The 22,840-nt window shown below is 42.4% G+C and overlaps 1 protein-coding gene and 1 pseudogene across 1 annotated transcript in view; one reads left to right on the top strand and one right to left on the bottom strand.

Moving 5' to 3' along the window:
• Window positions 1-22,840, bottom strand: part of LOC132216513 (broad substrate specificity ATP-binding cassette transporter ABCG2-like) — a 65,962-nt gene that overhangs the window by 10,399 nt on the left and 32,723 nt on the right. Inside the window, exons 6-11 of the mRNA XM_059665761.1 lie at window positions 22,217-22,369; window positions 17,042-17,199; window positions 12,241-12,392; window positions 10,434-10,538; window positions 9,242-9,492; window positions 3,436-3,518 (exon numbers count right to left, since the gene is read on the bottom strand). Of these exons, the coding sequence (XP_059521744.1) occupies window positions 3,436-3,518; window positions 9,242-9,492; window positions 10,434-10,538; window positions 12,241-12,392; window positions 17,042-17,199; window positions 22,217-22,369 (902 nt within the window). The remainder of the gene's footprint in view (window positions 1-3,435; window positions 3,519-9,241; window positions 9,493-10,433; window positions 10,539-12,240; window positions 12,393-17,041; window positions 17,200-22,216; window positions 22,370-22,840) is intronic.
• On the top strand, window positions 7,131-8,212 carry LOC132241865 (transmembrane protein 185B-like; annotated as a pseudogene).

Genomic DNA, 22,840 nt, shown 5'->3' with positions numbered 1-22,840 from the left:
CTGAGCTCCAGTTCTGGGCAAGTCTCTGGGGACCCAGACTCATAAGGGAGAAGCGGGACTGTCTGGCATCGGTCGGAACTCGAGGGCAGCTTTCTCTCCGAGGTACTCGCAGCAATAGCTGGGACACTGAGAAGCGGAGCCTCTGAAGGCAGGACTGAGAGCAGCCAAAACTGCTCGCTCCGCCCACCCTGTTGATTCCCTGGGACCCGCCCTGCCCAAGCCTTGCTTGAAGGCATTTGCTGCGTAGCCTCAGGCAGAGGCTAGATTAGCACCTCCCTAGAGATCCAGGACAGAAGTTCTCTCACTGCAGACACAGCTGATTCTCACAGCCAATTGGCCTGGAGGTCAAATCCCCCCCCCCCCCAGTGTTACCTACAACAATCAAGGCTTAACTACAACAAGACTGCACACAAAGACCACAAGGGGGTGCACCAAGAAAGCATAAAAAATAATGCGGAGACAAAGAAACCGGACACAAATGACAGAAATGGAGGAAAGCAAACTGCTGGATATAGAGTTCAAAACCACACTTTTAAGGTGTTTCAAGAACTGTCTAAAAGCCGCCGATAAATTTAGTAAGACCCTCAAAAAGACTGGTGAGACCGCCGATAAATGTAGTGAGATCCTCAAGAAATCTAGTGAGACCCTCGATGTTGTGATAAAGGACCAACTAGAAATTAAGCATACACTGACTGAAATAAAGAATACTATACAGACTCCCAACAGCAGACCAGAGGAGCGCAAGAATCAAGTCAAAGATTTGAAATGCGAAGAAGCAAAAAACACCCAACCGGAAAAGCAAAATGAAAAAAGAATCCGAAAATACGAAGATAGTGTAAGGAGCCTCTGGGACACCTTCAAGCGTACCAACATCAGAATTATAGGGGTGCCAGAAGAAGAGAGACAGCAAGATATTGAAAACCTATTTGAAGAAATAATGACAGGAAACTTTCCCTATCTGGTGAAAGAAATAGACTTACAAGTCCAGGAAGCGCAGAGAACCCCAAACAAAAGGAATCCAAAGAGGACCACACCAGGACACATCATAATTAAAATGCCAAGAGCAAAAGACAAAGAGAGATTCTTAAAAGCAGCAAGAGAAAGAAAGTCAGTTACCTACAAGGGAGTACCCATACGACTGTCAGCTGATTTCTCAACAGAAACTTTGCAGGCCAGAAGGGAGTGGCAAGAAATATTCAAAGTGAAGAATGCCAAGAACCTACAACCAAGATTACTTTATCCAGCAAAGCTATCATTCAGAACTGAAGGTCCGATAAAGAGCTTCACAGATAAGAAAGAGCTAAAGGAGTTCATCACCACCAAACCAGTATTATATGAAATGCTGAAAGGTATCCTTTAAGAAGAGGAAGAAGAAGAAAAAGGTAAAGATACAAATTATGAACAACAAATACACATCTATCAACAAGTGAATCTAAAAATCAAGGGAATAAATAATCTGATGAACAGAATGAACTGGTGATTATAATAGAATCAGGGCCATAGAAAGGGAATGGACTATTCTTGGGGGGGAAGGGGTGAGGGGGATGCGGGAAGAGACTGGACAAAAATCGTGCACCTATAGATGAGGACAGTGGGTGGGGAATGAGGGCGGAGGGTGGGGTGGGAACTGGGTGGAGGGGAGTTATGGGGGGAAAAAAGAGGAACAAATGTAATAATCTGAACAATAAAGATTTAATTTAAAAAAAAGAATTTAGTGTGTTCTAATTCTTTACAAGTTAATACTTCATGTTACAGTTTAAAAAAAAAAAACTTCCCTCCACCAAATAAATAAAAAAACAGAAAGGTAATTAACTCTCAGGCAACAAAAGAAAAAATAAACTGGATTATGTGTATCAAAGAACACTTTAAACAGAGTGAAAAGACAACCCACAGAATGTCAAAAAATACCTGTAAAAAATAAGGGGTTAATATCCAGAATATATCAAGAACTCTTACTGCCCTAGCCAGTTTGGCTTAGTGCAGTGGTTCTCAACCTGTGGGTTGCGACCCCTTTGGTGGTCGAACGACCCTTTCACAGGGGTTGCCTAAGACCATCCTGCATATCAGATATTTACATTATGATTCATAACAGTAGCAACATTACAGTTATGAAGTAGCAACAAAAATAATTTTATGGTTGGGTCACAACATGAGGAACTGTATTTAAAGGGCTAGAAGGTTGAGAACCACTGGCTTAGTGGCTTGACTTGAGTGTCAACCTGTGGACTGAAGGGCTCTGGGTTCAATTCCGGTCAAGGACACATGCTTGGTTTTCAGGCTCGATCCCCAATAGGGGGCCTGCAGAAGGCAGCTGATCAACTATTCTCTCTCATCATTGATGTTTCCCTCTCTCTCACCCTCTCCCTCCCTCTCCGAAATCAATAAAAATATTTTTTTTTTAAAAAGAACTCTTACAGATCCACAATTTAAAAAATATAATTTAAAAAATGGGCAAAGAACTGGAGTAGACATTTCTCCAAAGAAAACATACAAAAGGCCAATAACTACATGAAGAGATGCTCGGCATCATTAATCACTAGGGAACTACAAATCAAAATCACAAAGAGATACCAATTCACACCAGTTAGGGTGGCCATTATAAAGAAACACTGCCCATCTTGGGGAGAAACTGAACCGTTGTGCAGTACTGGTAGAAATGCAAAATGGTGCAGCTGCTGTAGGTAAACAGGATGGAAGTTTCTCAAAAAAATTAACAGAATTACCAACTGACCCAGTAACTCCATTTCTGAGTTTATATTCAAAAGAACTTACAGGGAGACTCGAACACATTTATGTGTACCCCCATGTGCACAGCAGCATTACTCATAAGAGCCCAAACATGGAAGCAACCCAAGTGTCCATGAACAAATGAATGGGTAAATAAAACATGGGGCTTCCATACAATGGAATGTTATTCAGCCTTGAAAAGGAAGAAAGGCTACGACATGGATAGGCTTGAAGATATTATGCTCAGACAAATAAACCAGTCACGGAGGACAAATACTGTATGATCCACTTATATGAGGTACCTACAGTAGTCACAGTCTGAGACAGAAAGTATAATGGTGGTTCCCAGGGGCTGGGAAAACGGGGAGTATGGAGTTATTGTTCAATAAGTGCAGAGATTCCCTTTGGAAATATGAAAAATGTTCTGGACTTTATGTTGGTGGTGACTGCACAACAATGTGATTGTAATTAATGCCCCTGAACCGCACAGCTAAAACTGAATAGGAGGGTAAATTTTATGTTCTGTATTTTTCACATGAAATTTCCATATATATGAAAATTAACTCTTCCATTCTGCCTGCACTTTGCTGACTTATCCTACTCCTCAGTTTGTCCTGTTCTTGTCTGAAATTCAAATTTTTAATAAGTTTTCATAACCTTGAATAAAATAACAGTGCTTTCTCAAAGTCAAGATCCAAAATTACTTACCTGTTCTGGATTCCAGCAGGGTTATGTTTCAGATCATAGAAAATGGCACCTATAACCAGCCCCAGGAAGAGTGTTACAATTATCTTTTCAAAAAGAAAAAAAGAGTTTCAATTAAAGGTAAAAACTTAGCATACTATTTATTATTATAATATATAGGATCTCCCCAAAAATGTATATACACACTCTGAATAATTATAAAGGCAATATTTATTAAAATACATTTCAATTTCAAAATTGAGCTACCAACTGTTAAAGTGTGTATATATTTCTTTGGGATAGGCTGAATATGGCTATAATCAAATCTCTCCACTTAAGTATTCTCTCCATGTAAGTATTCAAAAACATCATTTAAATGGTTTTCCCAAAGTCCTTGGGAAAATATAAAACAGTGTATGCTATTAGACTGCCTTCTAAATTAAAATTAAAAATAATATATCTGTTGTTGGGGAGACTGAAGGAGAAGGAAGGAGACTACTGGAGAAGCTGGGTTCCTCCGGGGACTCCCAGGCACTGCCAGTTCAGGGGCCAGTTCAGGCTGCGGGGCCTGGGAATGCCACAGAGAGCAGAGAACAGTGCAAGCATCTAGCAAATTGTTGGGGAAGAAAAAGGAAATTCAAGTGGCTCAGAGTTCTGGCCTGAACACTTAACCTTTGTGCTAATGAACACACGTGGTTTCAAAGGATTTAAGTGAGAACAGAATATTAAAATTTTAATGTTACTCTTAGCATTAAAAACATATTTTAAAGCACACATAAAATTTATAACACTGGAATTTTGCGTGATAAGGAAATAGGGGGACCTCACTTTGTTTTTAAGAATACTAAAATGTTTCTTAAAGACACATCTATATGTGAAGGGTTAAGAATTGTATTATGATATAATTTATTTAAAGTTAAAAAAAATTCTACTTATTGTACTTTTAAATTGTATTAAATATAAAAGTATAAGAAACGCTAATAGAAGAAAAATAAAAGATCCCACCATGTACCTTGGAACCGTCAAAGTTAAAAAAAAAATCTCAGTCCGACAACCTTGCAATGCTATCAGACTTGAAGTAACTTGCCAAGCACACTCTAAACATGGAGCAAACCAAGTTGGAGAACAGGACCAGGATCTGTGAAGGCTGGTTTGTGAAGACCACAGTCTAGAAAGAATATGATTTAATATGGCCTTTAAAAATTCCACTGTTGCCCACCTGGTGTGGCTCAGTGGTTGAGGGTCAACCTATGAACTAGGACAGCGATGGCGAACCTATGACACGCGTGTCAGAGGTGACACGCGAACTCATTTTTTTGGTTGATTTTTCTTTGTTAAATGGCATTTAAATATATAAAATAAATATCAAAAATATGTCTTTGTTTTACTATGGTTGCAAATATCAAAAAATTTCTATATGTGACACGGCACCAGAGTTAAGTTAGGGTTTTTCAAAATGCTGACACGCCGAGCTCAAAAGGTTCGCCATCACTGAACTAGGAGGTCATGGCTCCATTCCCGGTCAGGGCACATGCCTGGGTTGTGCCCTGGTAGGATGTGTGCAGAAGGCAGCCAATCAATGATTCTCTCTCATCATTGATATTTCTATCTCCCTCTCCCTCTCCCTTCCTCTCTGAAATCAATAAAAACATGTAAAAAAATCCATTGTTAATAGGCAATAAGAAATTTGTAAAAGTATATACATTAACCTGGCATATTTTAATTACCTTCAGAAAACCCTGTACTTCCTATCAACAGATCAACCTCCCAAATGAGTGATGACGACTCTATCAACATATATGCATGAGCATGTATACAAGTCTATAGTTTCACATAGTACAACTTTAAGAATACTCTGAATTTTAAACTGGACACTCCACATGGTTTGTTTCTTTTACATTCAAACTTGGTATGTTATACTAACAAATTATCAGTATTTTCATTAGGATATTTTCGAAAGATTTAAAAGTTCTAAAAGTATTTTCAAAGTCAGCTTTCAAACATGTTGACAAAATGATTAATCCTGTACTGTTATGTTTTTACAAGGTACATCTATGTTATTCTTTCTTGTATTTAAAACAAACAAAAATAGACAAACACTGTACAACAGAGTAGACAAGGAGACCCTGTCTGTGTATTTGTGTATCTGGCTTCTAGTCTGAACAGAAAAAGAAAGAAAGAAAAAAATTCCCTAAATATGTGACTGCAGCTTTGTTCAAATGTTACCATTTCTCAAGGTGAGTTCTGAGGGATGTTTATGGCCATCACTACAAAAATTGATGCATATTCAAATGATTAATATGCTAACAGAACAATGGGTCTCCAAGAGATATGATAATGTTTTCCAAGTTGATTTGATAGGAAAACCAGTAGCACATTCAATGAACATGAAATCTTATACAGAGAATCTATTCCATATAGCCTCTGGTTAACTGCATTATCGGAGGCAAAGTCTGACTCATGTAAATGACTAGTTCAAACCTAAGTACAGCTCTAAGACTATAGATACAAGATTTATCAGCAGGAGGCCATAAAACATTTTTATAGCTACACATTCCAACATTTAAAGAAGCAATTGACATACAGACAAGTTTAAAAATTCAAAACCAGTGGTCAGAAAGCAATGGCCCACAGGCCAAACAGGGCCCTTCACTTATTTCTTCAATCCACGAGATAACAATGATTTTTACCTCTTACTTTTAAGAGAGAGAGAGAGAGAGAGAGAGAGAGAGAGAGAGAGAGAGAAGTTTGTGATATTCAAATACTAATAGATTATTTGAAATTTATATGAAATTCTTATTTCAGTGTGCATGAATAGTTCAATTGGAGCACAGCTATGCTCATATTCTTATAAACTTTAAGTCAAATAGGTTTTTAAAAATGGATTTTAGAGAAAGGGAGGGAAAGGAATAGAGGGATATTCCTTTGAATTGAAATATCAATGATGAGAATCATTGATCAGCTGCCTCCTACACACCCCACACTGGGGAACAAACCCAAAACCCAGACATGTACCCTGACCTGGAATCAAACCGTGACTCCTGGTTCATAGGTCAATGCTCAACCATTGAGCCACACCAGCCGGGCCATGCTCATATTTTTATGTATGATTATGGCTGCTTTCTCCCTAAAATGGTAGTTGACTGCATGACTCAAAGACCACATGGCCTACAAAGCCTAAAACATTCACTATATGGTCCTTATAAAAAAGGTTTGACTACTCCTGCCCTAAGCTAATATTCCAGTATTCACAAATCTGAACAAGAGCTGTACCTCCCCTCCAGTCAGAGGCTCAGAGATGCAAGGTTCTATGCTACTTCTATGCGATTGCCAGGGCTCTGAACATGGTTAGAATTTCTTTTGTGGAACTGAGTTCACTGAGGAGGCAAATAGGCTGAGCGTGTGACCTGGAGGTACTAGGCCTGGGGTTTGCCGCTGAAGGGGGCCCAGCACCAGAAGATGCGGAATCGTGGTGCAGCAGAAATAGCTCCACACTCCAATCACGCCCTGCCCAGAGCTGCCATATATATGACTTGGACAAGACACCTTAAAAACATTTTTAGAGGCAAGAGAAATTGAAGTTATTTTCCAAGTTAAAAAAAAAAAAAAGTGATACATAAATCACAGTAAAGAATGAACTCCAGGCTCCTGGTACCTTCAGGAAGCGTCCACACCCAGCCCTGAGGGCACCACAAGCAGTAACTGCCTTTGAAATAGGCATGGAGCGCAGGCCAGCCACATGCTCGGCGCCACTGGTCTGGTCACAACCTGGGCCTGGCTTCCTCCCCGCAGCCCCTGCCCACCCAGAGGCCACGCAGGCGCAGGCGGGTGGGGAAGGCGGCCGGGAGCATTGGAGACTCCACCCCTGCAGAGCAGGGCTGAGCAGCAGGCCCAGGTGGGCTGGCAGGGGCTTTGCCACGAACCCCTGGGGCCTGTTCCAGGACTCCGACCCCAGAAACTTCCTCCTCTTCGCCTGCTGCTGCTCCTCCGCCTGGAGGGTATGATCCAGTGGAGCTACTGGGCGGTCCTCGCCCCTCTATGGCTATGGAACCTCCCTGCCAGGGCAGGCACCTCCGTGGGTGCGGGCAGGCATTAGGGCCCAAAGCCATGCTGATCGCAGTGGGCATCCACCTGCTGCTGCTCATGTTCAACATTCTGGTCTTCATGCCACTCTTCTTCCTCTCCCCCGGGCCCTGGCTGCCAGCGCGTGGGGCTTTCCATAGACAGGCCGCTGGAGCTGGAGATCCTGCACTCCGCCAACACCCTGCAGTTCAGCTCCACCACCCTAAGGCTGGACAGTGGCTGGTAGCATTCAGGCCCCTCTGGGTCCTCGTGTGGTTCCTCTGCCTGGTCATCCTCTATTACATCGTCGGGTCCCTCCTGTTCCTTCGTCCCTGGATGTGGTTTCCTGGAGCAAAAAACCACGTGACCATGGCTATCAAGTGGATCACCATTGCGGTTCCCCTGCTCACTTTTGAGGTTCTGCTGGTTCGTAGCTGTGATGGCCACAATACATTCTCTTACATCTCCATATCCGTCCCCTTTGGCCTTAATAGCTTTCATGGCCACTCCATTTAGGCAAAAAGGGGGCCACCATTGGTGGTTTGGCATTCACAGAGATTTGTCAGTTTCTGCTTGAAATTTTCCCATTTTTAAGAGAAAATGATCTACAGCATGAAGATAGGGAAGATGCTGAAGAAACATCAGTTCCAGATGCTCCTAAAATTGCTCCAATGTTTGGGAAGAAGGCCAGGTAGTTATAACTCAAAGTCCTAGAAAATATGTTCCCCCATCTCCCAAGTTAAATATTCATATGCCAGGTTAAACTCATCTTTGGGAGTGTCCATAAGTAGAAATCATACAGACATGTCCAAAATCCACCTTACTTTTGCCTCTTTTTCATTCATCTCAATCCTAGACCTGAAAACAGGCTCCAAACACGGTCACCTCATGCCTTGGAGATTGATGCCTCTCAGTGATTCATCAGTATGTGCCATAGATTAGGGGTTATTTGAATATATGGAATGTGTGGTGTATGACATGTGAGAAGACTTGCTTTCCAGATTGGTGCTTAAGGAGCTAGCTGGGAGCAGTAACCTAAATTGTTTCAGTAGGTCCTCAAATGGAATAATAATATAGCCAGAGTTGGGTTGTTTTTTGTTTGTTTGTTTGTAAGTGGTACTATATCTATCAAAAGTATTATTATAAAAAATCCTATACAATAAAAGCATAGTATGCAAATTGTCCCTTCAATGGGAGTTCTTCTGGGAGTTTGACCAGGGGGCGGGCTGGCTGGGGGAAGGGAAGGAGTACCTGGCTGGCAGCTAGCAGCCACTAGGGACCCTACCAGTGCATGAATTTAATGCACTGGGCCTCTAGTCTTTTTATACACTGCTAGCCTAAAATTGTATTTCATATTGGGCCTGTTGTGACATATTGAAAGCAAACGTAAAGAATTTTCTCTCCCATTACTTGTTTATAAACCTCATAGGTGTTTAAAAAAAAAAAATGCACTCCATTACGCCAGACTTGTTTCCCTTTTTGATAAAAAAATTTTCTCTACAAAGATGACCTCTTACAGCTTGTCTAACTCAATAAAAATTCTGAATTAGGTAGTCCAGAAAAAAAAGCACTTAAAAAATTTCCCTATATGTAAAAACTTAATTGTGTTTTGTTTGTTCTATTGACTGTTTCTATATCACAAATAGAGAGGGTATAAATAAATAGAAGGATGAGTAGAAGATAACCATAATCCTAAAAAAGACTATAGCAGAATCTAATGTCCCCAGATGAGCATTTCACAGCATAATTAGAATATCTGTGAGGTTACCTGAGCTATGGAGGCCTGGGGATTACCCAGTAAATTTTTGAAGGAGCGCTTGGAAACCCATTTGACTTGATGGCAGAAGGAGGTGGCATAGATGATCTTTGTGAAGGCTGTGCTCTTCTTCTTTTTCTGATCCCCCAAGAGTTGACCTAACTCAACTTCCATTTCTCTGAAGAAGGCAGAGTTGACATAAAACTCAGCTAATTTTTCTATGAGTGGCTTATCTCTCTTGGAAGGCTCTTCAGTCTCTTGGACTTTGGAATAAAAATGGACAGAGGGGAACATTAACAAAACAACTTAGTTAGCCCATTTTTATGGAACCCCTTTCTTAGATTCTTCCTTAACATCTTAATTCTAAAGCTTTAGCATGAAAATGATTAGACCTGTCATTGAAAAATAAGTTAATGGTCTGACTGCTTCCATATACTTATGGATAGAGTAAACCCACTGACCTTTCCCTAACTATAATATTTGTAGCCTGATTCTTCTAAAATAAACTTACCATAGGACTCCAGCCGGGTTGCTCAGCTGGTTGGAGCATCACCCCGTGCACCAAAAGGGTCAGGGCACATACCTAGGTTTCAGGTTTGATCCCTAGTGGGAGGCAAAAGATTGATATTTCTTTCTCTCTCCCTCTCTTTCTCTCTCTCTCTCTCTCTCTCTCTCTCTCTCTCTCTCTCTCTCTTTCTCTCTCCTTTCCTCTCTCTCTAAAAATCAATAAACATATCCTCAGGTGAAAATTTATAAATAAAATAAACATACCATAGGAAGTTGTAATTTTTTAAAAAATTAATTAATTTATTTATTTTTATTATTTTTTTAATCCTCATGTACAACAAAATCTGTGCCAACTGGTATTACAGACTGGATGTTTATTTCCCCAAAAAATTCATATGCTGAAATCCATTCCCAATGTGATGATATATGAAGGTGGGGCCTTTGAGGAGTGATTAGGTCATGAGGGTAGAGCCCTTGTGAATGAGGTTAGTACCCTTATAAAAGGCCCCAAGAGCTCCCTCCCCACTTCCACCATGTGAGGGGGCAACGAGAAGATGATGGTCCACCAGATACAACTGGTATCAGAGGGCAACATTAGTTATATAAATTCACAAAGCTACATTTTAATGAGCTACCACATTGCTGAACTTCAGGCAATTCAATTAGGTAATCTGTGACTCTAGACAGATGCACATACCTTCATCATCTTCAACCACTCTGTTTAATACCACAGCAGAGGAGTCTCCATTAATGACATCCAGGAAGAAGTCGGCAGGGTTATTATAGGGCTCACAGTGGTAACCTACAGAAGAAGGGAACCCAGGTACACAAGCATGATGGTCTTAGGAAATAAAGACTCACTTTCAGGGGGTGAGGGAGATGAGGCTGAGAGACACAGAATATAATGACTTCTCCCTCTCTTCTTTCTCTCTTCTGCCCTCACTAATTTACTCTTTATTTTTACATATTCAATCACACAATATGTCAACAATTCTGTCTCCTGACAAAAATCATACTCCAAACCAACCTTAAAGAACTCTCAGAAAGCCTTACTGACATAATTCATTAGATCTGAAACAGCTATTAATATGCTCTGGTGCTTATCAGTACAAGCTAAAAAAAATAAATATCGGTCCAAGAAAAATAAAAGTTGAAAAAGAAATAAAGTTATAGGTAGGACTAATGCTCCTCAAAGCAAGATAACAAGCAAAGCCAGCCCAGGGTTCTGTTCTCTGGGTTCACCTAGGGACTGCCAAAATGCCAGTACCCACTTTAGCAATGGTTGCTTCTCTACCTACTAAACTCAGGTCCAAATTATCATCTCTTATGCTGCTATAATTCCAGCATAGAGAACAAATCGCTCTCAAGAGGATGTGACCAGCATGGCACACCTGAATGCTTTACCTTCACTTCTTTACCTGATCATCTGAACTCAACTTGGCTTGTAGTCTTCTCTCAGATTCATCTGCCCTACACTCCCCAGATCCAGGTATGTTACATGATAGAGATTAAACAAAAAATAAAATTTCAAAGATAGCTATAAAATATTTAAAACTTTATTTGGAGTCAAGGAGCATCATCTAGAATAATAAAAGCATAATATACTAATTAGACCGGACATCCTTCCAGACAACCTTCTGGGAGAAGCCATGGCTTCAAGGGAAGCCCAGGGTCCCAGGTGCCTGCCGGTGGCTGGAGGGAAGCCTGGGCCCAGGGTGCCAGAGGGAAACCCAGGTCCCGGGTGCCAGAGGGAAGCCAGTGCCAGCTGCTGGGGGAAGGAAGGCCTAATCTTGCACAAATTTTGTGCATTGGGCCTCTAGTCTATAATAATATCCAAGTATCTCTAAAATGAAGCAGATGCATGAGTCATAAAAACTTACACCTTTTCATCTGAAATAGAACCAGGCAGCCCAGAACTGTCAGAAATGTTGGCCCATTGAAGTCAGACTCAGGAGTAGCCATTCCATTAATTGGTAAGTCACTCATATCCACTCAAGGACTAAATCTTCAGTCTAAGGTTACTAGAAAATTAAGCAGCATCTCCATGAACCCTCATCAACATCCCAACCAAGGTAGAAAAATGATACAGCTTGATTTGTTATATGGTCAAGAAGACAAATGATTTTGGGGGAAGGAAAGTATTAGGCTTTTCAAAAAATGTTCAGTTAGACTAATAACTGATTATGAGATCAATACATTTCTTGAACTGTTAGGAAAAGGGCAGTAGAACTGGGAAGCAGAAATGTATAGGCTCAGTAAAAATAGTCCTACACATACACAGGATATGCATTCACACTCAACCAGGTCATGAAAGCAACCTAAATAGCGAGCCAGGGATGCAAAATGAAGACAAATTCTAGCACCAAACTGACCAAAGATGGTCTGGAGTGGTGGAAACCATGTTATCTCTACTCAAAGATCAAGCAGCACTCTGACCACCTCTCCGCTCTCTTCCAGGATTCTATTTAGGAAGGATCTCACTGCATGAAAGGGTGTGACCATACCAGCTGATGCAAAGTATCCCAAGGCCTCCTGAGCAGGCCCATGGAACATCAGTTTTCCTGAGGCCAATAAGGTGAGGCTATCAAACAACTTGAAGATGGAGTAACGAGGCTGATGAATGGAGAAGATGATGGTCCGTCCCTGTTTAGACATCCTAAGGTAAAAGTGAGAAAATAATGAGTCATTCAACATCTGAATCTCGGAGGGAAGGCAGGGGAGGGTGAGTGGGTGGGAGGTAATCAACTGAGGACCTTGTATGCATATATGTTTGGCTCATGGCCACAGACAATGGGGCAGTGAGGGCCTGGGGTGGGGTAGGGGGGCGGGGAGGACCAGCTAGGGGGGTCAATGAGGGAAAAAGGGGGATATATATACTTTCAACAATAAAGAATTATTTTAAAAAAACTAAAAAACATCTGAATCTTGTACTTCTTAGCAAAAAAACACACAAACAAAACCAAAAAACTTTATTCCTTCATTTGTTCCTGGTTCAACTTGATTTTTTCTTACTAACTTTTCATCCCATCTTATCTCTCAGAGAGTAAGGGGACCTAGGTTCAATACTTTTATGAAAGATTAAGGTTTTTAAAATTGTATCCCATGAACAATCCACAATGAATTCCAAAATTAATTAAAAAATGCAGATTCCTGGACAGTCTTTCTAGACCTATTGGTTCTATGGTATCCATATTATAAAAAGGCACCAACTGCCTGGCCAGTGTATCTCAATGGTTGATCGTCAACCCATGAACCAGGAGGTCATAGTTCGATTCCCCATCAGGGCACATGCCCAGGTTGTGGGCTCGATACCCAGTAGGGGGCATGCGGAAGGCAGCAGACCCATGATTCTTTCTCATCATTGATGTTTCTATCTCCCCCTTTTCCTTCCTCTCTGAAATCAATAAAAATAATTTTTAAAAAAATAAAAAAATGTTTTAAAGGCACCCAGGTAACTTGTAAGTACACTCAACTTTGAAAACTTACTATGGACTAAATATTAAAATAATGGTTATAGTCCCATTCTCATTGACCACTGTAGTCTTCAAGCCTTTAGGAATTGGTGTTCATTTTCTCTCCCAATAATACATTAACATTACTGCATACTTACTATATCTTTGTTAAATATAAAGACTTGTATCTGAATTTTCACAATAATTATACAAGGCAGTCATAAAGCAGTACTGATAGTACCGACGGTATTGTTACCTTCATTTTACAGATAAGGTCTAGAAGGTTAAGCAACTGGCCCCCGGTGTCACAGTTGGTAGGGGGCAGGGCTAGGTTTTGTTGGCCCATGGCCAAAACATTGCTAAACTACCTTTACACAGGATTTACTAGAAACAACGGCTAAAATCACTGTTCTATATTAGTAAATATATCTTATGAGAAGAATCACTTCAACTGAAGCACTTTATAAGCACCTACACTGTGCTAGCAGTGTTGTACAAATTCTGCCTCAAGAGGATCAGGCCAGTAAATCGATCATTTGAATACAATGTGGAATAGAAGTAGCTGAGGATCCCTTGTAAGCAAAATAGGAGGCTATAACCCATTCTGAAGATGGTATAAGATAGTGTCAAGGGGGCCAACAGGAATAAGCCCTGAAGAGAGAAAGTACAGTCAAGGTGAAGGAACATGGAGAACAAAGTGTGTGATGAAAGGTCTATTTGGGAACCTGCAAGTAGTTCAGTGTCATTGCAGCGTTGAGTTGAGGGGTGAAGAGAAGAGAAACTAACAAAAGAGACTGCATCAGAAAGTAAGCACGTGATGAACCCCTTTACTCAGAAGCTGGAACTTCCATCAGTAGGCAATAAGGGCCAGTGAAGGACCGGGAGCTCCTCTAAGTGTGGTCTGAGCACCAGTGGCATCGGGCTCAGTACCTCCAATGAGAAATGGAGACTCTCGGGCTCCGCCTCAGAGCTGCAGAAGAAGAATATGCATTTTAACAAGACCCAGGGGATCAGTGTGCACAATGGAGCTTGAAAACGTTTGGGTTCGAGCCCCAGCATGGGGAACGATGCTTGTGTGCTCACTAGTCCAAAACATAGTGAAAATATTTACAGTATTACCAATTCATCAGTCCTCTAATGAACACTGTTAACATAGCTACGAATGATAAAAACACCATGGATTTATTCTCTCACTAAACTTGAACCGCAGATCCATTACTTGGCATCTTTACTTATATGTGCAATTGACATCTCAAACTTAAGATGTCTAAAATCTCAGACATCTTCCCATCGTCATGCTTTCTTCTCGTGCCGGCATAGAGCCTTGATTACATGGGCATCAGAGAAGCAAAGTAACAATAGGGAGGGAATGCCAACCGGTGTGGCTCAGCGGTCGACCCAGGAACCAAGAGGTTGCTGGTTCAGTTCCAGGTCAGGGCATATGCCTGGGTTCTGGGCTCAATCCCCATTGCGGGGGTGTGCAGGAGGCAGCCGATCAATGATGTTCCTCTCTCATCAATGTTTCTATCTCTCTGTCCCTCTCCTTTTCCCTCTCTCTTAAAAACATTTTTTTAATGGGCCTGGGAGAGGGGAGGTTTGGGGGGATGGTGGGCACAGTACACTGTGTCCTGAAGTGTTTATTATTTTTCATTTCAAAGAATTCACTGGTATGGAACAGGTAACGTGACATAAGGGAGTGTATGGCATATTCAGACTTGGTGCCTTATGTCAGAACACAGCAATGGGTCATCACCACTGCTCACGGCAGCAGGAGTGCGGGCACGTGTGTGAAGTGATGCTGTGCTGGCCTGTGATCTTCGAACCTTTACCAAATCAGTTTGTTTTCATTAGATTTGTCACACAGTTGTAATCTCTTAAAACTTTTAAAACTTTTAAGGCAGTGTCATGTTCTGAACGATAGCATAAATAAGACTGCTTTGCAACAGGTTTGTTTTTCCTTTCATGCAACTTTTCTACACCTTTCGGAGGGTGAACGTCACCATTCCCATTGCTGAACCAAAGGTTATTATTTTTAAAGGGCAAATTCCTCATTATTTACATTTGGGTCTGAAAAGGAGGTGACGTCTCAAACAGCCACCGGTGTGGATTAAAAGCTGCTGTTCTAAAAGCCTGTGCGGAAACCTGCCCTGCTGGCTGCAAACAGGCAGCGGGTACGCGGAAACAAAGAGCTGGGAGACCGGAGACGCCTGGTTCTTCTTGTGAATTGAAATATAAAACCATGGTGTCGGTATGACTGCTGATGCAATTGTTTCTGTAAATCTTTTTTTTAAAGATATATATATATATTCATTTCAGAGAGGAAGGGAGAGGAAGAGAGAAACGGAAACATCAATGATGAGAGAGAATCATTGAGCAGCTGCCTCCTGTATGCCCTCTACTGGGGATGGAGCCTGTAACCTGGGCATGTGCCCTTGACTGGAATCGAACCTGGGACCCTTCAGTCTGCAGGGGGATGCTCTATCCACTGAGCCAAACCAGCTAGGGCTGTTTTTGTAAATCTTGTTGTGGCATATACAGTATTGTCATAGGACTAAAGAGAAACACAGGGTTTCCTAATGTCAGTGCTCTGAAAATGTCGACACTGTATATGAGTATAGTTTGGTTTTTTGTTTGGGGGTTTGTTTGTTTTTTCAGATTGAAAAATTAAAATAAATCTTACTATATTAAAAAAATGAAAAATAAAACTCTAAAGCTTCCCATGTCACTTAAGGACAGTAAAAGCCAGAGTTCTTATTTTTTTAATCTGCCACCCACTCCATTCCATCTCATGTCCTATTCTAACTGTTAGGGAATGATTTACATCTCCCCAAAATTCATATGTTGAATTTGTAAGCCCCAGTACCTCAAAATGTGACTATATTTGCAGATAGAATCTTTTGTTGTTGTTGTTGTTAATCCTCACCTGAGGATATTTTTCCATTGATTTTTGGAGAGAGTGGTAGGGAGGCTGAGAAACACAGACAGGGAAACATCAATGTGAGAGACATTGATTGGTTGCTTCCCACACAAGCCTGCGACCAAGGTACGTGTCCCTGACCAGAATCAAACCAGGACCCTTCCGTCAGCAGGCCAGCGCTCTATCCACAGAGCCAAAGGGCTAGGGCGGCAGATAAAATCTTTAAAGAGGTAACATAGGTTAAAGAAGATCAGATGGGTGAACCTTAATTGATAAATACTAATGTTCTTACAAGAGGAGGAGATGAGACACACCTAGGGAATATGAAGTGAAGACACAGTGAGAACACAGCTACCTACAAGCCGAGAAGAGAGGCCTCCGAAGAAACAATCCTCACAAGACATTGATCTTGGACTTCTGGCCTCCAAAACTGTGAAAAAAACTAATTTCTATTGCTTAAGCCACTCAGTCTGTGGTACTATTTTATGGCAGCCTGAGCAAACTACTACACCAACCAACCCCCGACTCCACTTAGGTCCCTGGGTTCCATTCCCTCTGGCCTCTTGAGTTCCAAACACATTAGGCATGCTCTCCCCAGGGCCCCTGGCTGTTCCCTCCAAGGAGAACTCTCTTCCCCAGATCTCCAGATCTCGCTCACAGCTCACATGGCTCATCCTGAGGTCTTTCCTGACCATCCTGCTATGTAATACGGCACCCCCCTCCTCCACCACATTAGCCTTCCCTATATTCTTACACTCCTTTATTTTTCTTGAAACATTTATATTTGCTAATTGATTGTTCCCCTCCAACAAAGAAGGGAGAAATGTTTGTGTGTTGTGCTCATTGCTGATTCCCATGCACCAAGATTCATACCTGGTACATAGCAGGGCATCAGATGTTGGATGAATGTAAGAACAATGTTCCCATAGCGCTTACCTCTTCAGGAGCAAAAGGACAGCATTAGCTGTGCTTGAGTCTAGGCCAGTTGTGGGCTCATCCAGGAACAAGATGGATGGATTGGTAATAAGCTCCATTCCAATACTAGTCCTTTTTCTTTCTCCTCCAGACACACCACGAGTAAACTGAGTTCCAACCTAACACACAAATGTTATCATTATTAACAGAAACAACCACAGGCACTATAGTTCGTTGAGCTTGCTACATGTGCCAACCCTATAAGAGGCACTTTGTCTCATGTCCTCATATATTCTGAACTGCAGAATCTGAGAGAAGAGGTAGGTTTCTCTTTAATTAAACAAGTAAACTGAGGCTCAGGTCAGAGCTGGTACATGGCTAAGCCAGATATGAAACCTATGCTTTCAACAGTTCTATATGTTCCTTATCAATTAAAATATTTAGTTTTAAGATCAGAAGTTAGAACTTAAAGACATGGCCCTGACATAGTGAAATCACAATCCAAAAAGAAGATAAAAATAGGGAAGGAACAGTTGAAAGCATCTATAATTTATTAGTCTTCTTATGCCCCTTTCTTTTTCCCCCACCGAAAAAATCCTCAAGTGGACTCAAAAACTAGGCCTTGGCAGCTAAGAAAGCTCACTTTCTACCATCCACATTACCACTTATAAAATCACCATAAAGCCTCCCAAATTGGCCCAGTCTATACCCTAACACAACACATAATTCCTGACATCCTTTTAGGCAAAGTCAGAAGGCAGAACATTCTACAGGTGACTGGCTCAGTCTTTCAACCAGTCAGTGTCACTGTGTGTGGTGGGGGAGCAGAAAGGTTTGGGAGGAGGCAGGAGGTAGGAAATAATTCTTATAGTAAAAGTCTCCAAAGAGATAATAATCACATGCTACTCATGCTCTTGATTAGATCCTATAATGATTGAGCCATAAAAAACATTTTGGAAACAATCGAAAAACTGTGAATATATGTAGACTCTATATAGCTAATATTAAAATATTATTAATGTTGTTAATTGGTAATGACATTGTAGTAATGTAGACAAATTCCTTTTTTTAAATAAAAAATATTTTAGAGGTGAAAATGATATTTATAACTTTCTTTAAGACACTTTAGAAATAAAAACTTGGAAGAGAACCAAGATGGTGGCGTAAGGTATAGACCTGTGCATGCTGCCTCCCACAACAACATTGAAACTACCAACTATAAGACAAAACAGCTATTATTCAGAACCATGGGAAAGCTGGCCCAGTGGAAGTTCTACAACTGAAAGGAAAGAAAGAAGAGCATTGAGACTGAGTAGGATGTGCAGAGGCGCCAAGAACAGAGGTACGGAGTCGTACGGCAGGTGGGCTGCAACTGGACACACGGTTTTTTTCAATTGGAAAGGGTTACAAACTCTCAAATCCACTGAGCTTGTTTGGGGTGGGATTCTGAGGTCCCAGACCCCTACGGGGAGAGGCGGGACTGCCTTGCTGCAAGTCAGAGAGCGAGGGTGGCTTTCTCGCAGAGCTGCTCGCTGGCACTCGGGGACGCGGAGTCACAGAGAGACGAGGAGTCTCGGAGACGCCATTGCTGTTTGCTCCACCCTGGTGATTCCGGGAGACCCCGCCCTACTCAATTTACATCCCCACCCAAGCTGTGCCAGTGGCACAAAAGGAACCACCTGCACTTTTGCAGCCTAACCCAACAAACTACAGATTTCAACTCCTCGCATCCATAAGGGACACACTCACGAAGCAGAATCAGGTTTGGAGGAAACCGGAGCCGGACCCGGCTGGGCCGGCAGCATGGAACCGCTGTACCAGCAAACGCACAAGCAGGTCCACCAGATCCAGTCTCACATGGACGCCAGAAAACAGCAGACAAGCAGTCTGTGCACTTAGTAGAAAATGAAATTTAAGCAAGCATACCAGATATTCAGCCAGCTAGAACACCTGGAGATTTTGTCCAGCAAGGAGCCTCCCAACAAAAGACAGAATGCTAAACTTCATGTTGACCAGTTAAAGTATGATGTCGAGCACCTGCAGACGGCTCTCAGAAACTTCCAGCATCAACGACACGCAAGGGAGCAGCAGGAGAGACAGCGAGAAGAGCTTCTGACTCGAACCTTCACCCCCAACGTGGGATGCAGCGCCCCCTGCGAGGCTGTGACGGCCCCTGGGAAGCCGGCGGAACTGCGTGAGCCATCCAGACGGCTTCGTCGACAGCCTGCGAACCAGCTCGCAGCCCCACGCACAACTATCACCTGAAGGGCGAGAGGGGCGAGAGCAGCTGTAGTGTTGCTTTCTCCTCACTTTTGGTAGCGAAATCCTCATTTTAAACATAAGAGGACACATTATTTTAAAAAGCCGTTACATGTCTCCATACCCTTTCTGAGTAAAGTGTGAACAAGTCATGAGAGACCTTTCCAAACACAGGGGCACGTCGCGGATGGAAATAGCTACATTTGCCATGTGCATGACCTTTGACCCAGCAACAAAAAGTATACACCTATGGATGAGGACAGTGGGGGGGGGGGGGGGCGGGGGTAAGGGCAGAGGGTGGGGTGGGAACTGGGTGGAGGGGAGCTATGGGGGAAAAAAATGGGAACAACTATAATAATCTGAACAATAAAGATTTATTTAATAAAAAAAGAAAGAAAACCTAAAAAAAAAAAGAAATAAAAACCTGAAGCTATCTATCCTATTTAATAAAAGCCTAATATGCAAATCAAACAAATGGGGGAACAACTGGTCGCTATGATGCACACTGACCACCAGGGGGCATATGCTCAATACAGGAGCTGCCCCCAGCCCGCAGGCCCCATGCCAGCCAAGGTGGGTGCCAGCGGGCCCCCCCTGATCACCCCACCGGTCGCCCCTGATCACCAACCAGGCCTAGGGACCCTACCCATGCATGAATTTCATGCATCAGGCCTCTAGTATACTAATAAAAGGGTAATATGCTAATTAGACAGGGAGACCTTCTGGACATCCTTCTGAACAAAGCCATGGTGGTGGGGCCGAGGCAGAGGCAGTTAGGGACGATCAGGCCAGGAGGGGAGGGCAGTTGGAGGCGATCAGGCCAGCGGGGGGGTGCAATAGGGGGGGAGCAGGCCAGCAGGGGGGGGCAGTTGGGGGCAAGCAGGCTGGCAGTGGGGAGCAGTTGAGGGTGATCAGGCTGGCAGTGGGGGGCAATCAGGCCGGCAGGGGGGGGCAGTTGAGGGTGAGCAGGCTAGTAGGCAGAGTGGTTAGGGGCAATCAGGCAGGTAGGCAGGTAAGTGGTTAGGAGCCAGTGGTCCCGGATTGTGAGAGGGATGTCCCAGATTGGACAGGGTGCAGGCTGGGCTGAGGGATACCCTCCCACCCCCGTGCACTGGGCCACTAGTTATTGAATAACATGTTAACTAGGAAATCTAGGTGAATGTTACCAGTAACCATACCATTGTATTAATTATGCTACAACCATGTCATTACTATAGGAATCATACCATTCTCTCTACATTTCTCTTATGATTAAAATTTCATAACAGGTACTAGAAGCCTGGTGCATGAAATTCGTGCATGGGTATGGTCCCTAGGGCTGGCCTGCGATCAGGGCCATCTTCCCTGGCTGCCTGCAGCTGGCCCTGCCCTCCACTGCCATCCATCCTCGTTCTCCATCGGTGCCCGGTGCCTGACGGCTGGGGGAAGGGACTGAGAGATTGGTTGTTCCCACTGCTCGCTGGCCTCGTCCCTGCCTCAGGTTTGCACTCTGTGTGAGGGGCTACCAGCGGGGTGGGGGCCTTGGCCTGGCACTCCCCACATTCCCTGCCATCCACCCCCGGTTCCCCATTTGCCATCAGGTGATTGGATTCTGCCAGTCGGGGAAAGGGACCGAGAGGTGGTCAGTGTGCCTCATTATGACTGGTCCAGCAGTCATTCCACTGTTAGGGTCAATTTGCATATTACCGTTTTATTATATAGGATAACATTTTTAATGATTGTTTCAGTCAATTACATAAACATGTTCTATGAAGTCAACAACTGCCTTCAGCTTATTTTCCCTAGAAATACCTGCAAAGAAGTCAGGTGATGATCACTACAGGTAAAGACAGGTAAGCACCTTAGTGGAAAGAGAGAATCACATGAACAGAGCCCCGACAAAGGGAGCCCAATCACTCATAACATGAAAATAAGTGGTACATGAAAGCAGCTCAGACTTATTCTTCCAAAATGCACTTGACATAGAAGATTGAAAGCATCAGCTGAAGCAGCAGCCAGCAGAATACCCCACCTTCATGTGCTCGAAGTAAGGGATAGTGCAGAGGGATTAAACTAGAACCATAACAGCTGAAAAGCTCATCTTCACCCAAAGCTTTGATGTCTTCCAGCAAATCTTCCATGTCTACTCATCAACTGTAAATCATTCCCTCCCTCATCTCATTCCTCCTTCCTGATCCTGCACAGCCCACACAGGGAGCTGCTTTTGTCTCTCTCGCCCACAGCTGTTATCTATAAAATCCAAGAGAGCCCAGCACATGTCAGTGTGTAAGTAACCCTGGCAGAAGGGAGGGACAGCGGAAGAGAGAGGGGAGGGATGGGAGACAGAGTGCCCTTAGAAAGGCTTTAGGAAAACAAGTTGGCTGCTACACAAATTAGAAATAAATACTAATGTGATTGAAAATAATGTTGGAGGCCCAATTATAGCAAAGTGAAATATATATGTCATTTATGAATTCCAGAAAAAAATAGTTATTTATGTATTCCAGAAATATAGCTAGGATTGTGGTCATTTATGAATTTTTAGTCATTTATAAATTTTAGTCATTTATGAATTCCAGAAACATAGCTCCAAAGCAATACAACAAAGTCCCTAGAGGAAGAATAGCTAAAAAAGGGAAGAGAAAACAAAAAAATAAAAGTTAGTAAAGAGACACTGAATGAGACAGGACTTACACAGTTAGTGAGGGGGAGGAGCAAGCACTGCCATCACAGGGAAGGGACATGTAGTCTTTGCGAGAACACATGGCCATACTTCACCTCCAGGATTCCATCATTTTTTAATTTTTTTCCTGGTTAAGTTTCACCTTCATATTATGTAACTACTCATTTTTATCATTGTTTTTAGAAAGGAGCCGCTTTGACCACACACACTATAGGAAACTTCTGGGTAAGGGTCCTATCTGCTGGCAATGACCTCATCAGTTGTGTCCTCATTACCTTGGAATCTGCCACTTTAGCCAGACCTAACTCTTGAATGACCATGTTTATCCGTTCATTCTTTTCATGACTCTTCATAGTTGATGGAAGGCGAAGAGCTGCTGAGAACTGTAAATTTTCTCTCACTGTCAGAGTTCCCATCACAACATCATCCTGAAGGCAAAATGGCATTTTAAAAGACAAATCAGGTCTTTTCTAGTAAATTCAGTCTTCAGTATATACAACTTAATCCACAAAAATAACATAGCCAAGGGAAAGTTCTAGCTAGTGATGAACTTTAATTATACAAATTATACCAATAACTCCATATTCAGATAGCTGCAAACCCTGATGGAAGAATTCTCATTTCTATCTGTACACCCGAAGAGAACACAGGCAATTATGATTACTACTGTCAGACATTTCCAGACTGCTTCATACAAGGCTTTGACAAAACATCTCTCTAAGCTAGGGCAGGGAGAGAGGGGAAGGTAGGGACAAAAGTAAAACAGTAGCATCTTTTGGAAACATGATAACTAGAACTGTTATCATTTTGTTAGCAGGGTCATATTCTAGATTCTCCCTGCCTTTTCATTTAACATTACTGTACATCTTAAGGGAGATTATGAGAAGGTGGTATAAGGA

This window comes from Myotis daubentonii, chromosome 1 (genome assembly GCF_963259705.1).
Source record: "Myotis daubentonii chromosome 1, mMyoDau2.1, whole genome shotgun sequence".
Lineage (NCBI taxonomy): Eukaryota > Metazoa > Chordata > Mammalia > Chiroptera > Vespertilionidae > Myotis > Myotis daubentonii.
The sequence above is the reverse complement of the archived record's forward strand: the minus strand, read 5'-3'. Positions and strand labels throughout refer to the sequence as shown.